The sequence below is a fragment of the Pan paniscus genome, chromosome 22, assembly GCF_029289425.2.
Source record: "Pan paniscus chromosome 22, NHGRI_mPanPan1-v2.0_pri, whole genome shotgun sequence".
Classification (NCBI taxonomy): Eukaryota; Metazoa; Chordata; class Mammalia; order Primates; family Hominidae; genus Pan; species Pan paniscus.
The window spans coordinates 17,859,608-17,874,869 of record NC_073271.2 but is presented as its reverse complement, the minus strand read 5'-3'; the positions used below and the strand labels follow the sequence as shown (position 1 = coordinate 17,874,869).

At 34.4% G+C, this 15,262-nt stretch overlaps 1 protein-coding gene across 3 annotated transcripts in view; it reads right to left on the bottom strand.

The window, feature by feature from the left end:
* NCAM2 (neural cell adhesion molecule 2) overlaps positions 1–15,262 on the bottom strand; it is a 544,869-nt gene that overhangs the window by 124,639 nt on the left and 404,968 nt on the right. For all 3 annotated transcript variants that reach the window (XM_008972557.5, XM_034947985.3, XM_034947987.3), the window contains exons 10-11: positions 5,612–5,799; positions 1,045–1,141 (exon numbers count right to left, since the gene is read on the bottom strand). In XM_008972557.5, coding sequence (XP_008970805.4) covers positions 1,045–1,141; positions 5,612–5,799 — 285 coding nt within the window. The remainder of the gene's footprint in view (positions 1–1,044; positions 1,142–5,611; positions 5,800–15,262) is intronic.

Genomic DNA, 15,262 nt, shown 5'->3' with positions numbered 1-15,262 from the left:
CCGTCTGTTCTCACTCATAGGTGGGAACTGAACAATGAGAACACATGGACACAGGAAGGGGAACATCACACTCCAGGGACTATTGTGGGGTGGGGGGAGGGAGGAGGGATAGCATTAGGAGATATACCTAATGCTAAATGACGAGTTAATGGGTGCAGCACACCAGCATGGCACATGTATACATATGTAACTAACCTGCAAATTGTGCACATGTACCCTAAAACTTAAAGTATAATAATAAAAAAAAATGGAATAAAAAAACCATGACCGTTCCTAACATCCAAAAAAAAAAAAAAAAAAAAAAAAAGTTCCCTATTTCTTTCACAAATATCTCACTTTTAAAGTTGGAGGGATTAGAATCAGGTTTTAAAATCAATCCTGATGAGTAAATACATTCTACGTGCTCACTGTATAGCAGATACAATGGTTTCAAGTTTTTAAAAGTGATTCATTCTTTATAAAAAGCAATCTGTATTGTTACCTATAAAAATGTAAAATATATTCTTTGCTAACATTTAAAATTACATGACACCCACTTTTTGGAAGTTCATATTTTTGTTATAGACACGCTAAAGTCTAAGGTTTTGGAAAATTTTTATGCATGCAAAATTGTTGTACATATTTACAGGGAACATGTGACTATTTAATATAAGCAGACAATATATAATGATCAAATCTGAGTAACTGGCATGTCTGTTCTTTCATACAATTGTCATTTCTTTGTGCTTGGAGCATTCCAAATATATTCTTCTACTTTGAAATATGCAATAACTTATTGTGAACTATTATAGCCCTACCGTACTACTGAACAGCATATCTTATTCTTTGTAATCAACTGTAGTTTTATGCTCCCTGAGTAACCCCTCTTTATTCCCTCCTTCCCAATATACTACCAAGCCTCTGGTAACCACAGTCTACCTGATATCTCCAAGAGATCCATTGTTTTAAATCCCACATGTAAATGAGACCACTTTATCAACTTAAATTTTCATTTGCTTTCAGAAATATTGTGTGCGATCTCAAAAATTATTGTGCTATACTTACCAGCCAAAGCAAGAATATATTCTTGAAATCTTGTTCCTATATGATTAGTGGCTGTGCAATTATAGCGTCCAAAGTCATTGTCAGATGTGGGTGCAATCTGAAATAATTATAATAACAAATGTTACAATTCTAAAACATCATAGAAGTTTTATAATAAACCCCAGTATGACTACCACTTTCACACATTTCATTTTTTACCCAACAACTCCTTACCATATATTTTTAATTTTCTTTATTAAGTAAGCATTACTAAATAATACAAATCCTTTTATGATGTATCCATGAGCCCATAATATCCACAGGACTAGGCAAATCAGAATTTATCTATTAATTCATTAAGTAAACAAATGGCACCACTTCGATGTATCTATTAAATAGCATAACCATTATATCTACATATATGTAAAGCTCAGAAAGTAGTACACAGTTTGAAATATATATGTGTATATACTTATGTATACATGTATATATATATCTATAGTTTGCAATCAATGTAGGTGTAAACTTGAAAACAGGAAGCTTGTAATAAAAGCATTGTTAACTGTTTTTTATGTTTTGGCCTCAGATCAGTTTGCTTTAATGTTCAACAAAGTCTCCAGATATGTGATATTTCTCTCCCTGTTTTGAGTTTATTGAACATATAATACTAACGAAGGAGGAAGGATCATTCTTAATGAAATCTTTCCAGGAACATACTGTGCAATAAAATGTTGCTATTTGCAACAATACTCATAGACAGGCACTTTTTCTCGCTATCTAATAACAGTATCTTGCTTCCATTTCTGTTCAATTCCTACCATTCTTTTTCACTCTAGGTAGAAAATAGCTGACCTCTATCCTTATACATTTGAAATCCATAATTAAGTTAACCTTCGGGGATTCTATTGGTGAACACTGAGACAAACCCTGTAATTCTAATGTACAGAAATTCTGAAGTATCAATTTAGATAAGAGATTTGATGATAGTAATAGATATAATTTTCAATCTCTGTAACTATTATTAAGAGAGAATATGCCTACAAGAGTTGCTGTTAATTTCAACTCTATCCCAAAAGAGGGAAAAATGATATTGTAGTAATGGGAGGCTATTAACTAAGAGTGCAATTTTGAGGTCCATTGAAGATGATAATTCTGAAAGAGTACAGAAAAGCTGTGTCATTCGTTTTCTAGTCAGCTGTCCATCTAGAAACAGATCATAGGAATAAGCTTAGAATTTGTAACAGCTCTTACATAATTACTGCTAAGTGATTAAAATATTCATTTTCCTTATGTGGAGCTTTTAATAAGCAAGGCTAATTTAACTCTAAACTAATTGTTCTAATGAGAAAGAGATTTAACAAAAAAATTCTTATTCTACATGCATATGAGAAAGTTATTTGCAAATTCAACAGCGAAGAATGTGTTTACTGAATTAATATAATGCCAAGACAGGATAGCCACAACAAAGAAATGTGACTATTACACAGCTCCTTAAGATTAATAATTTAAATAGAGCCATTTTCATTGGAACAATTTCTTAAAAGCTCAATTCATTTTTTTGTTGTTGTTCCTGGGAGTTCAGCTATCAACAGATAAAAGTTCATCTTAAATAAGCAACCTTTTATCATGTTGTATGCTTAATAAATAAAGAAAACACCCATCACGGCATAGACTAAGACACACACACACACATCCACACACATGCTCTAGATATAATCTGGCCAAATCATGTACCCTGAAGCTTATTTGATGTATTCTAGGAAAGCAATATAAAACTAAAGTCCAATAGTGGTTTTACACTTAAACCCAGCACAATGAAATGTTATATAATTTTATGAAAATATAAGATAATATAACGAGGGTATATTATAGACCATTAAGTAAAAATATTTAAATGTTTAAAATGTGCAAAGCATTGAAAATATTAATCAAGAAACATCTACTGATAAACATCCACTGATAAACATCTACTAGAAACATCTACTGATAAAACTATTTCTTCATATTTAAATATAGGCATACCTGTTTTATTGTGTCTCACTTTGCCATGCTTGAAAGATAGTGTTTTTTTTCTTTTTTCTTTTCTTTTTTTTTTCACAAATTGAAGGTTTGTAGCAATCCTGCATTAAGCAATCTAACAGCACCATTTTTTCAACAACAGTTGCCCATGTCCTGTCTCTCTGACTTTTTGGTAATTCTCTCAATATTTTAAACTTTGCATTATTATTAAATTTGCTATGGTGATCTGTGATCAGTAATCTTCGATGGTACTATTGTAACTGTTTTGGAGAACCACAAACTGTGCCCCTAAGACAGTGAACTTAATTGATAAATGTGTGTTCTGATTGCTCCACTGACTGGCCGTACCCTCATCTCTCTCCCTCTTTGGCTTCCTTATTCTGTGAGACATAATAATATTAAAATTAGGTGAAATCATAATCCTACAATGGTCTCTAGGTGTTCTTGTTAAAGGAAGAGTCACACATCTCCCACATTAAATCGAAAGCTAAACATGATGAAGCTTAGTGAGGAAGGCATGACAAAACCAAGATAGGCTAAAACAGAAGCCTATTGCAACAAACAGCCAAGTGGTAAATGTGAAGAGAGAGTTCCTGAAAAAAATCTAAAGTACTACGCTAGTGGACTCACAAATGATAAGAAAGCTAAACAGCCTTACTCATGTTATGGAGAAATATTTTGTTGGCCTGGATAGAAGACAAAGCCAACCACAATACTCCCTTAAGCCAAAGCCCAAGTCAGAGCAAAGATCTAACACGCCTCAATTCAATGAAGGCTGACAGAGGTGAGGAAGGTGCAGAAGAAGAGTTTGAAGCTGGCAGGGGTTAGTTCATGAGGCTTAAGGGAAGAAGCCATCTTTATAACATAAAAATACAAGGTGGAGCAGCAAGTGCTGGTGTAGAAGCTGCAGCATGTTATCCAGAAGATCAAGCTAAGGGCCGGGCCAGGTGGCTCACGCCTGTAATCCCACCACTTTGGGAGGCCGAGGCGGGCAGATCACGAGGTCAGGAGATCGAGATCATCCTGGCTAACACGGTGAAACCCCGTCTCTACTAAAAGTACAAAAAATTAGCCGGGCGTGGTGGCGGGCGCCTGTAGTCCCAGCTACTCCAGAGGCTGAGGCAGGCGAATGGTGTGAACCCGGGAGGCGGAGCTTGCAGTGAGCGGAGATCGCGCCACTCCACTCCAGCCTGGGCGACAGAGCAAGACCCTGTCTCAAAAAAAAAAAAAAAAAAAAAAAAAAAGATCAAGCTAAGATCATTGATGGAATTGACTACACTAAAAAATAGAATTTAAAGTAGATGAAACAGTTTTCTATTGCAAGAAGATGCCATCTAGACTTTCATAGCTAGAGAGGAGATGTAAAGGGCAGGGTTCAAACTTCCAAGGACCTGTTGAATCTCCTGTTAGGGGCCAATACAGCTAGTGACTTAAGTTCAAGCCATTGTTCATTTATCATTATGAAAATCCTAGGGTCTTTAAGAATTATGCTAAATCGACCCTGTGTTCTATCCATGGGAAAACTAAGTCTGGTTGACAGAACATCTGTTTACAGCCTGGTTTATTGAATATTTTAAGCCCACTGTTGAGATATAGTGCTGAGAAAAAAAAAAAAAAAAGATTCCCTTCAAACTAGTCGTGCCCATTGACAATGTACCTAGTCACCCAAGAGCTCTGATAGACATATACAAAGATATTAATGTTGTTTTCATGCTGGCTAACCCAACATCCATTCTGAAGCCTGTGGATCAAGGAGTGATTTCAACTTTCAAGTCCCAGTACTTAAGAAATACAATTTGTGGCCGGGCGCGGTGGCTCACGCCTGTAATCCCAGCACTTTGAGAGGCCGAGGCAGGCGGATCACGAGGTCAGGAGATGGAGACCATCCTGGTTAACACCGTGAAACTCCGTCTCAACTAAAAATACAAAAAAATAGCCGGGCGTGGTGGCAGGCACCTGTAGTCCCAGCTACTCGGGAGGCTGAGGCAGGAGAATGGCGTGAACCCGGGAGGCGGAGCTTGCAGTGAGTCTTGCTCTATCACCAGGCTGGAGTGCAGTGGCGTGATCTTGGCTCACTGCAACCTCCACCTCCCAAGTTCAAGTGATTCTCCTGTCTCAGCCTCCTGAGTAGCTGGGGCTATAGGCACACACCACCACACCCAGCTAATTTTTGTATTTTTAGTAGAGACAGGGTTTCACCATGTTGGCCAGGATGGTCTCAGTCTCCTGACCTTGTGATCTGCCCTCCTCAGCCTCCCAAAGTGCTGGGATTACAGGAGTGAGCCACTGCGCCTGGCCATATAATTGTTTTTATTCCTAAAAGTGCATTTATAAAAATAATGGTCTTTGCTATATAGCCACATTGCTATGTAAGTGAATAGACATTCATACACTCATCATTAATGAGCCATGGACCTTTAAGTAAATAACTGTAAAATATATACACCATGATTTCTCTCTCTTATTATATATATATATATATATGCATATGAAGATATTTAAATATATTCTGAAATAGTAGATAGTTGTTAAAATAATACAATTTATTGATGTATACATGTGGACTTACCTCTAATATCATCTTTCTTCCTGTACTATAAGTCTTTAAATTGGTCGTGTTTTTAGCAGGTAAGACTAATTTATCTCTTCTCCAGTGAATTGTTGCTGGTGGATTCGATTTCACATCACAACTTATATTGATAGGATTTCCTTCCCAAGAGTAATAAATTGTTTGGTTTGATATAAACTTGGGGGCATCTGTAATACAATATAATAAAATAATTATAGGCATTTTCTTTAAGTTAAATAATCATTTAAGTAGTATAAGCATTAGTAATTTCTACTGTATAAAAAGAAGCCACATAATTCTAATTTCGTGTATTTTTTGTTTGTTTGTTTTTGAGACGGAGTCTCGCCCTGTCGCCCAGGCTGGAGTGCAGTGGTGCAATCTCCGCTCATTGCAAGCTCCGCCTCCCGGGTTGATGCCATTCTCCTGCTTCAGCCTTCTGAGTAGCTGGAACTACAGGTGCCCGCCACCAAGCCAGGCTAATCTTTTGTATTTTTAGTAGAGACGGGGTTTCACCGTGTTAGCCAGGATGGTCTCGATCTCCTGAACTCGTGATTCTCGATCTCCTGACCTCGAGATCCGCCCGCCTCAGACTCCCAAAGTGCTGGAATTACAGGCGTGAGCCACCGCTCCCAGTGTAATTTTGTGTATTTAACATAGTGCATCAGAACTCACGAAAATATATGTCATTTGAATACTTTTATCACATAATTTAATAGGATTAACATACACTCATAAATTACCAATTATTAAAATATAAGACAACCAGAGTTAAATTTGCTCTTACTAATCTGACAAAAAATATATATTGACTATATACACAAGTTTCTACTTGTGTAGAAACTATTTCTGGAACAAACTATAAAGTGAGAGTTTAGGATAAAATCTAATAAATGGTTCTTTCCTCACTTTTTATTTCGTTTAAGTCATAGTCACTTTTTCTATAAATTATTTTGAAGACTCAGGTATGAAATCTAAGTTGGAATGGCAACAACATAACTAAACATTTTTTCCCTAAAGTATCCATATTTCCCATTTTTACTAAACCACAGATGTCATAAATTAATCAACAATAATTAATTTGAAAAGTAACCAGTTCCTATTCTTACGACTCCCTATCAATTTTTTCAGGTCTGTATTCTAGATGTCTGTCACAAAAGTTAAGAGAAAACAATGTATAATTTTATTTAAAAATCTAAATGTGAAAACATACAAACGTTGTTTTCACTCTTCCTCCACCCCAGGACTATGATCTAAATCAAATGCCAAATATTGTAACCTCTCAATTTCCTGCCTGCATAATTATTTGAGAAGATTTTATAATTATTTTTACATGAAAGCATAATTCTCAAGTAAGCTGTAGCTAAAATTTTGCTCATATTTATGCTGATTATTGTTACTAATATTAACTACTTAGAACTTAATATCACATCAAAAATTATCAATTTAAGTCATTTAACTTTTAAATATTTTATTACTGCAAACTACTTAAAAAAGCAATATCCAGTTTTGTTATATCTACTAATTATATAAATATCAGATATGTAACTTATCTGTAGTACAAATGCAGAAGTAATCATTTAAAAGTCCTTGTCCTATTTTACTTTAATGAATTTTTTAATGACAATCTCACATACAAGTCTGAAATGCTTACTGAATCATTTCTATATGAAGGTAAGTTGTTTATATACTTTATTATATTTAATATTTTTAATAACCTTGTAAGGAAGGAATAATCTCTGTTCTATGGAAAAGGGATCTGAGTTAAGAGATGCCAAGCTCATTCCCACAATAAGTTTTAGGGCTCAGATATCAATATAGGGCTATTTTAACCAACGTCTATTATATGCCCAATCAAATACAGAAATAAAATTATAATTTTCAGGGTTTGAAACATTTTGGTGCTGTGAATCCTATCATCTATTATTAAAGGGAATATAATTGAAACAATTCTCAGGAAGATAAAACAGTTTTATAATCTTGATTCTGCAATCCAGTATGTATCCAGAGAAAATAATTATAAATATTATAAAAGTTTATTTAAAGGACTTTTAATGCACTATTATTTTAATAACAAAAACTGAAAACAACTTAACATCCCATAAATGGTGGTACATCTTTGTACTTAGGTGTGCTAAATATTACACAGATACATTTGCCTATGGCTTTCCATTAGCTCGGCATATACCTGCCCTTCCCTTCAACTGACTGAGTTCAAAAGTAAGCTCCTCACTTTCTAAACACAGCCTTTCCACACTCTTCAGTTCTAGATGAGGTGCCCTAAATTGTGCACCCACAGCATTCTGTGCTTTCCCTCATCATGGTCATTAGGCAATGGAAGCATCTATTTGATCGTTTCTACACCAAATGATGTCCATTTGGGGGTCAGAATGTATCTCAGTCACAATTATTTACCTAATGGCTTATACAGTGTTTTTTAAACTGTACATTGAATTGACTGGAAATTAAATAGTCAAATAAATTTTAATTCAACAGTTCAACTAAATTGAAAAAGCCAGGGACATGAAGAATCTAAGAACACACAACTGATTAAAGGAACAACTACAAGAGAAGCCAAATTTCTTGATATTCAAAGTCAAAAACTAAGTTTACGTCTATATCTTTATTTACAACCCTTAAGGTATGTAAAATAATTTATTTAGCATTATACTATTTCTTGGAGAGGATTAAGGAAAATATAATTACAAATAAACTCAATCCAACAGGAAATTCATACATCTATATCTTTATCTTTAAATTTATTTACAACTGTTAAGGTATGTAAAATATAACTTATTTAGCATTATACTATTTCATGGAGAGGTTTAAGGAAAATATAGTTACAAATAAACTCAATCCAATAAGAAATTCATACATCCTAATGGAAACATTAATAGCTGACTTGCAGTCACACTCTGTCCACAATGTGGCATCTGCATGTAGTGTATTTTAATAGTGTAATTTAACTATAAACTGAGGGTAAGATTTGTTGTTTTCCATAACAGAAAGCAATTGCCACTAATTGCTTGCCTGATGATCTCAGTGTGAATTTTACTCAGAATTATCAGTGTTGAATGCAATACTTGCTACAGGCAATACATGCGATACTGAAAGCCACATTAAAAAATGTATTTGTGGTATCAAGCAAGAAAATATTGATAATGCCGGTCTATAATAAAACAGAAACTAAATGTCTATACAGGATATGCTTTGTAAATATCAATACAGTAGCAAGGCAGCGATATTCACTGGCACAAGATTGGCATGTCAATGCAATTAACAACTTGGTACTGGGCCAGTGTGGTATGAGGGATGTGACTCTTGCATAGCACCATCTGAAGTGGCTGAAGAATGTAGCCATATGTCATGTTGGTGTACCAAAAATAGTCATTTTCAAAATCAGGAAGGCCCTTTACATCATGAAAGGTTTCAAATGTACAGAGGAAATAAACACTGGTGGTTAGAGAAACACATACAGGGGAAAAAGGAGAAAAGAATATAGCATAAGCAGAAGTGGAAAGATACTTTTGCCTATGCTATATTCTTTCACATATATATGAAAGAAAAAAGGCAATAGGCATGGAAAGATTTTTATCTTGAACTTGCATTTTTTTGGCTTAGGATTTGTGCCCAATATACTATGCATGGGGAAAGTTAATTCCTGACTACATGAAATATGAAGTTATGGAAGCATAACTTAAGGAGTTATGTGTCCATCAATCTTATCAAAGTCAAAACCAAAATATGATTCTACAAATTATAATGAAAAGAAGTGACTTTATTGGAAGAATTAATTTTTATCTGAGCAGAGTAGAAAAAAGTTAAGATAAATCTGAATAGTGAAAAGATGGAAGTATGTCATTCACTGGAGGTGGAGAAAAAGATCTCCTTTCTGAAAGCCTCCAGTGCCAGTGACAATCAAGAAAGTGACACAGACACCCTCTTTGATCAAACTTTACTCAGGTTCTTCTTAGCCCACTTTTCAACTAGGCCTTGACCTTGGCACTGTCCCTGGCTTGCCAGTAACAAAGAATCCTGCCAAATCCATTTATAAGAGTTCCCGCACCCTTGATTTCTGATCACTCTTGCTATCTGACCAAGTTCTTCATTCAACACAATTGTGGTCTAAGTCTTTGGCCTGTCTTTAGCAAGGACCCTGTTAGGCCAGGTTACCAAGAAAGTCAATACCTCTGAAGTTTACCAGGTCCCTCTTAATAACTTTTCATCCACTGCCATCTCTCACTCTACTCATTGGCTGTACATTCCAATTTGTCCTTGTATTTGGCTTTGAGCTCAATCTCTCTCTTCTATTGCAATAGTCTTGAGCACTATTGTGTTAGTAATCATGACTAGTCTTCCTTACAATTTTTAACAGGTCTCGGAATAATTTCTGTTTGACGGATGAGGGTAACCCCAAGAAGGTGTTTAAAAAGAAAGCTTGATTCCCTTTCTTAAAGAGAGAATGAGAGACACAGATGTGAAGCAGATGCATCAGTAATAAGAGATAGTGGGTTACTTTTGGTAAAATTTGTATATTTGAAATATGAGAGTTAAAATAAAAAGCTACAGTTAATTTAAAATTATGAATGGGCAGGTAAGTTAATCACTTGCTTCATTATCAGAAAGTCAAAGAAGATTCCCTAGATTGCAGTTTAGAAATGTTAAAATGCCTTCCATTTTGAATTAATAAGAAATATTTTTAAACTAGTGTAGAAAATTTGTTGCAATATTGTTTACAGACAAGATTTGGATTTCAAAGGTGAATTTCAAAATTGTACTCTCTAGCACAGTTGTGATTAAGAAATTACAAATAAATTGATTCATAGAACTTTTGCCCTTGATCGTAACAAGTAAACTTCTGCATTAAAACATATTTGCCTAAAATAATGGAAAATGTCATTTGACATCTCAAGAAAGAATACCCAAATAAGTATACTTACCAACGTCTTCAAATATAATAATTGATTTTAAAGACACTTTTTAAATTATACTTTTTATTTTAAAATACTTTTACTGTATAATTTTACATCAGGAATATGCATCTGGACCTCGCCAAAGTTAGGTTCTATAATCAACTTTCAATTAGGACATTTATAAAGAAATTAGGTTGTTACCTCTTCCCAAGTCTCTGCTGAGGCATTAAGAGGTTAAAATATATTACAATGCTCCCATCATTGTTAATACTAACGTGTTTGGCAGTAGGCATATTGTGTATGCTTTTTTCACATTTTTTTCATTGAGAATATTCAGCCTCTATTAAATCAATATTCTGAAACATAACAAAAACTAAAAGAGTCTTGTTAGTAATTATACCATAAATAAATAACAAAAATACAAAACATGACTGCAAAAATATCTTGATAGTCTAAAAATAGTAAGTATAATAATAATATATTTGTTATACTGTACTTTCCTCAATAGTGTATTCTAATTTTGATGTTTTTCAGTCCCGGTAAAGTTACAAACTTTTGGAAAGCCATATGTATGGCTTTAAAAATGTAAAATGCATTACTACATGTGGAGTCTCTTTAAATTTTTAAAAATGAAAATAAAAACCCTTAGAGTTTTAATTTCAAATAATTATGTAGGCTTTACTATTGTAAAGTTGCTTTTGTAAAAAAGCAACTTTCACTTTTGTAAAGTGTGTGCACATATGTATATATGTATATATGAGTGAATATATACATATATGTATATACGAGTGGGTATGTGTAAACACACATATGAATATATACATATTCACTCTCATGTATACAAATATACATTTAATGGCATATATTGTGTATATATAGATACACTGACGTATATTGATATATGGTATATACACATACATACTATATATACATATATACACTCATATACACAAATGTATACTGTATTAGTTCGTTTTCATGTTGCTGATAAAGACATTCAAAATTGGGTAATTTATGAAGAAAAAGAAGTTTCATAAACTCGCAGTTTCACTTGGCTGTTGAGGCCTCACAGTCGTAGCAGAAGGGGAAGTGAAAGGCACATCTTCCCTGGCTGCAGACAAGACAGAATGAGAGCCAAGCAAAAGGGGAAACCCCTTATAAAACCATCAGCTCTCGTGAGACTTATTCACTACCCTGTGATTCAATTATGCTCTGCTGGGTCCCTCCCACAACACGTGGGAATTATGGGAGCTACAATTCAAGATGAGATTTGGGTGGGGACACAGCCAAACCATATCGTACACATATACATAAAATATATTGACATATGTTGATATTGTTTACACACATATATTCACTCTACAGTAAACACGTATGCCTCACATCAGGGGAAATATTGAGTTATCTATTTTATTTGTTGAGAGGCATAATTATTTGAAATTAAAATTGAAAGAGGCTTTATTTCCATTTTTAAAAATGTCAAGACACTCCATATGTAGTAAGACACTTGAAAGCATAAAACAATATCAATTATTTTTATCATAAAGAGGGCAAAATTCATATTAAATTTTAACAGTATTATGATACCATATATTAAGCCTGACCCCTTAAATAGTGACTTTATTTTTATTTAAATTTCTAAATTGAACTCATATTTTAATGACAGAGCTCATACATTCTATATTTTCACATTTTTCAATGCTACAATAACTTGTTTAGAATTAATCATACTCCATAATGTATGGTGAATAATTAACATTTTATTTATGTTTTGGTTTTATTTGTTTTGATTTCAAACTAATATTTACCTATTTGTACATTTATTCCACCTTCACTTTCAAAAAGATGTTGAAGGAATTTAACTTCTTCATGATATACTGCCATCATGGGTTGCCTTGCCAAATAAAATGTTAAAATCCTCCAAATCAGAATGATATATTTGATTGTACACTAATAATTCAAAATAATATCAAAATTTATGTCTATGAATAGTAAGCCATTTAGCAGATGCTGGACCCAACTGTTTGGGTATAAAAATTTTTCTTCCCTGAGTATTAACTGGCACATTGAGAGTTTGTGGAGGAAAAAGATGAATGTCTCAACCTTAATCTTAAAGATTTTCCATCTGCAGCTCTGGGAGGGCAACCACTGTCCCAAATTATCACTGGTAGTTTATTTCATGCGAATTACTGTTTAAATGCAAGGTATTCATCTCAACAGGAAACATTCTAGTGGATGAGGCAGATGCAAAAGTAAATAAATATATTGTTATATAACTGCAACCCAGAGAAAGATTCCCAGAAGAACATTAACTTAAATCTCTACTATTTTGTGAGCAGTTAAAATGTCCCAGGCATAGTGCTTCTCACAACTTGTCACAAGTCTTACAACAAGAATCTGGAGAAAATTCAATAGCAAAAAAAACACATAATCTGATTTTAAAATGGGCAAAGGAACTGAATTAGCCCAAAAGAAGGTAAATAAGTGGCCAACAGGTATTTGAAAAAATGTTCCACATCACTAATCATTAAGAAGATGCAAATTAAAGCCATAAGAAGACATAAACTCACATCAGTTACAAAGGCTATTACAAAAAACCCAGAAGGTAATTATTGTCAAGGATGCAGAGAAAAGATAACCCTTATATGCTTTTGGTGGGAATGTCAATTAGTACATATATTAGGAAAAACTATATGGAGGTTTCTCAAAAAATTAAAAACGGAACTACCTATCAGGGGAACCCACCCCCAATATTTCAGTGTAGGTTCTTTATATTTTCCCTAAGTGTCAGTCACTCTGAGAAATAAAGAGAAAGAGTACAAAGAGAGGAATTTTACAGCTGGGCCACTGGGGGTGACATCTCATATCGGTAGGTCCGTGATGCCCACCTGAGCCACAAAACCAGCAAGTTTTTATTAGGGATTTCAAAAGGGGAGGGAGTGTACAAACAGGGAGTAGGTCACATGCTTCAAGAGGCAAAAAGCAGAGCAAAGATCACATGCTTTTGAGGAAACAGGACCAGGGCAAAATCAGAAACTCCTGATAAGGGTCTATGTTCAGCATTGCACGTATTGTCTTGATAAACATCTTAACAGAAAACAGGGGTTGAGAGCAGAGAACCAGTCTGACCTCAAATTTACCAGGGCTGGGGTTTCCCAATCCTAGTCAGCCTGAGGGTACTGCAGGACTCCAGGGCCTATCTCAGTCCTTATCTCAACCTCATAGGATAGACACTCACAGAGTGGCCGTTTATAGACCTCCCCCCAGGAATGTAATTCTTTTCCTAGGGTCTTAATATTATATTCCTTGCTAGGAAAAGAATTTAGCCATATCTCTCCTACTTGCATGTCCATTTATAGGCTTTCTGCAAGAAGAAAAATATGGCTGTTTTTGCCCAACCCTGCAGGCAGTCAGACCTTACTGTTGTCTTCCCTTGTTCCCTAAAATTGCTGTTATTCTGTTCATTTTCAAGGTGCACTCATTTCATATTGTTCAAACGCATATGTTTTACAATCAATTTGTACAGTTAACGCAATCATCACAGGGTCCTGAGGTGACTTACATCCTCAGCTTACGAAGATAACAGGATTAAGAGATTAAAGTAAGACAGGCATAAGAAATTATGAGTATTATTAGGGAAGTGATAAATGTCCATGAAATCTTCACAATTTGTTTCCTCTGCTGCAGCTCCAGCCGGTCCCTCTGTTCAGGGTCCCTGACTTCCTGCAACAATTACCATATTATCCAGTTATCCTACTTGTGAGTATATGTCCAAAGGAACTTCAATTAGTATGTAGAAAAGATATCCATACTCCTATATTAATTGCAGCATTATTCACAATAGTCAAGACATGAAATCAGATTAAAATGTGCATCAGTAGATGAATGGATACAAAACACATAGTATATATACAAAATGAAAACAGAAGGAAATTCTGACATTTTCAATGACATGAATGAATCTGGAGGATGTTATCTTAAGTGAAATAAACCAGGCACAGAAATACAAATACTGCATAATCTGATTTATACATGTGGAATAAAAAACAGTCAAATTCATAGAAAAGGACAGTAGGTTGGTGGTTACCAGAGGTTGTGGTGGTAAGAGGGATAGAAAGATGTTGGCCAAGGGATTCAAAGATTCAGTTAGACAACAGAAGTAAGTTTTTGAGATGTATTACCCAATAAGATGACAACAGTTAGTGTATCATGTGTTTAAAAATTGCTAAGACAGTACATTTCAAATGTTCTCACCACGAAAAAGACTGAGTATGTGAGGTGAAGAATTTAATCATTCCACACTGTTAGACATATATGAAAATATCACACTGTGACCCATAAATATATACAACTAAATTAAAAAGGTCTAGAGATGTGCACACACATACACACAGAGAATAGTGGATGAAAACAAAATAAAATTTGTGGCTGGTGCTCATAAGCAAAATTTTGTATTGGAAACAGCATTGAGCTTGCAATCAAAATTGAGTGCCAACTCTGTCAAGTAGAAAAGATGTGACCTTGAGTTTCTGCTTTTAAGTTTGGCCTTTTTTTCTTTTCTTTAAAGAATTTAGGAGTTGAACTAGATAAATTCTTCCCAAATTCCTTAACCTCTAAGAGTTCTTTAAAATTACCCTGGGACAAATTTAAAAAATAAACATGCATATTACTTTTAGGATACATAAAGTAGCACTAGACCATATAAAAGGTGGCATTTGCCTTTCTAAAGAACTATGTAAGC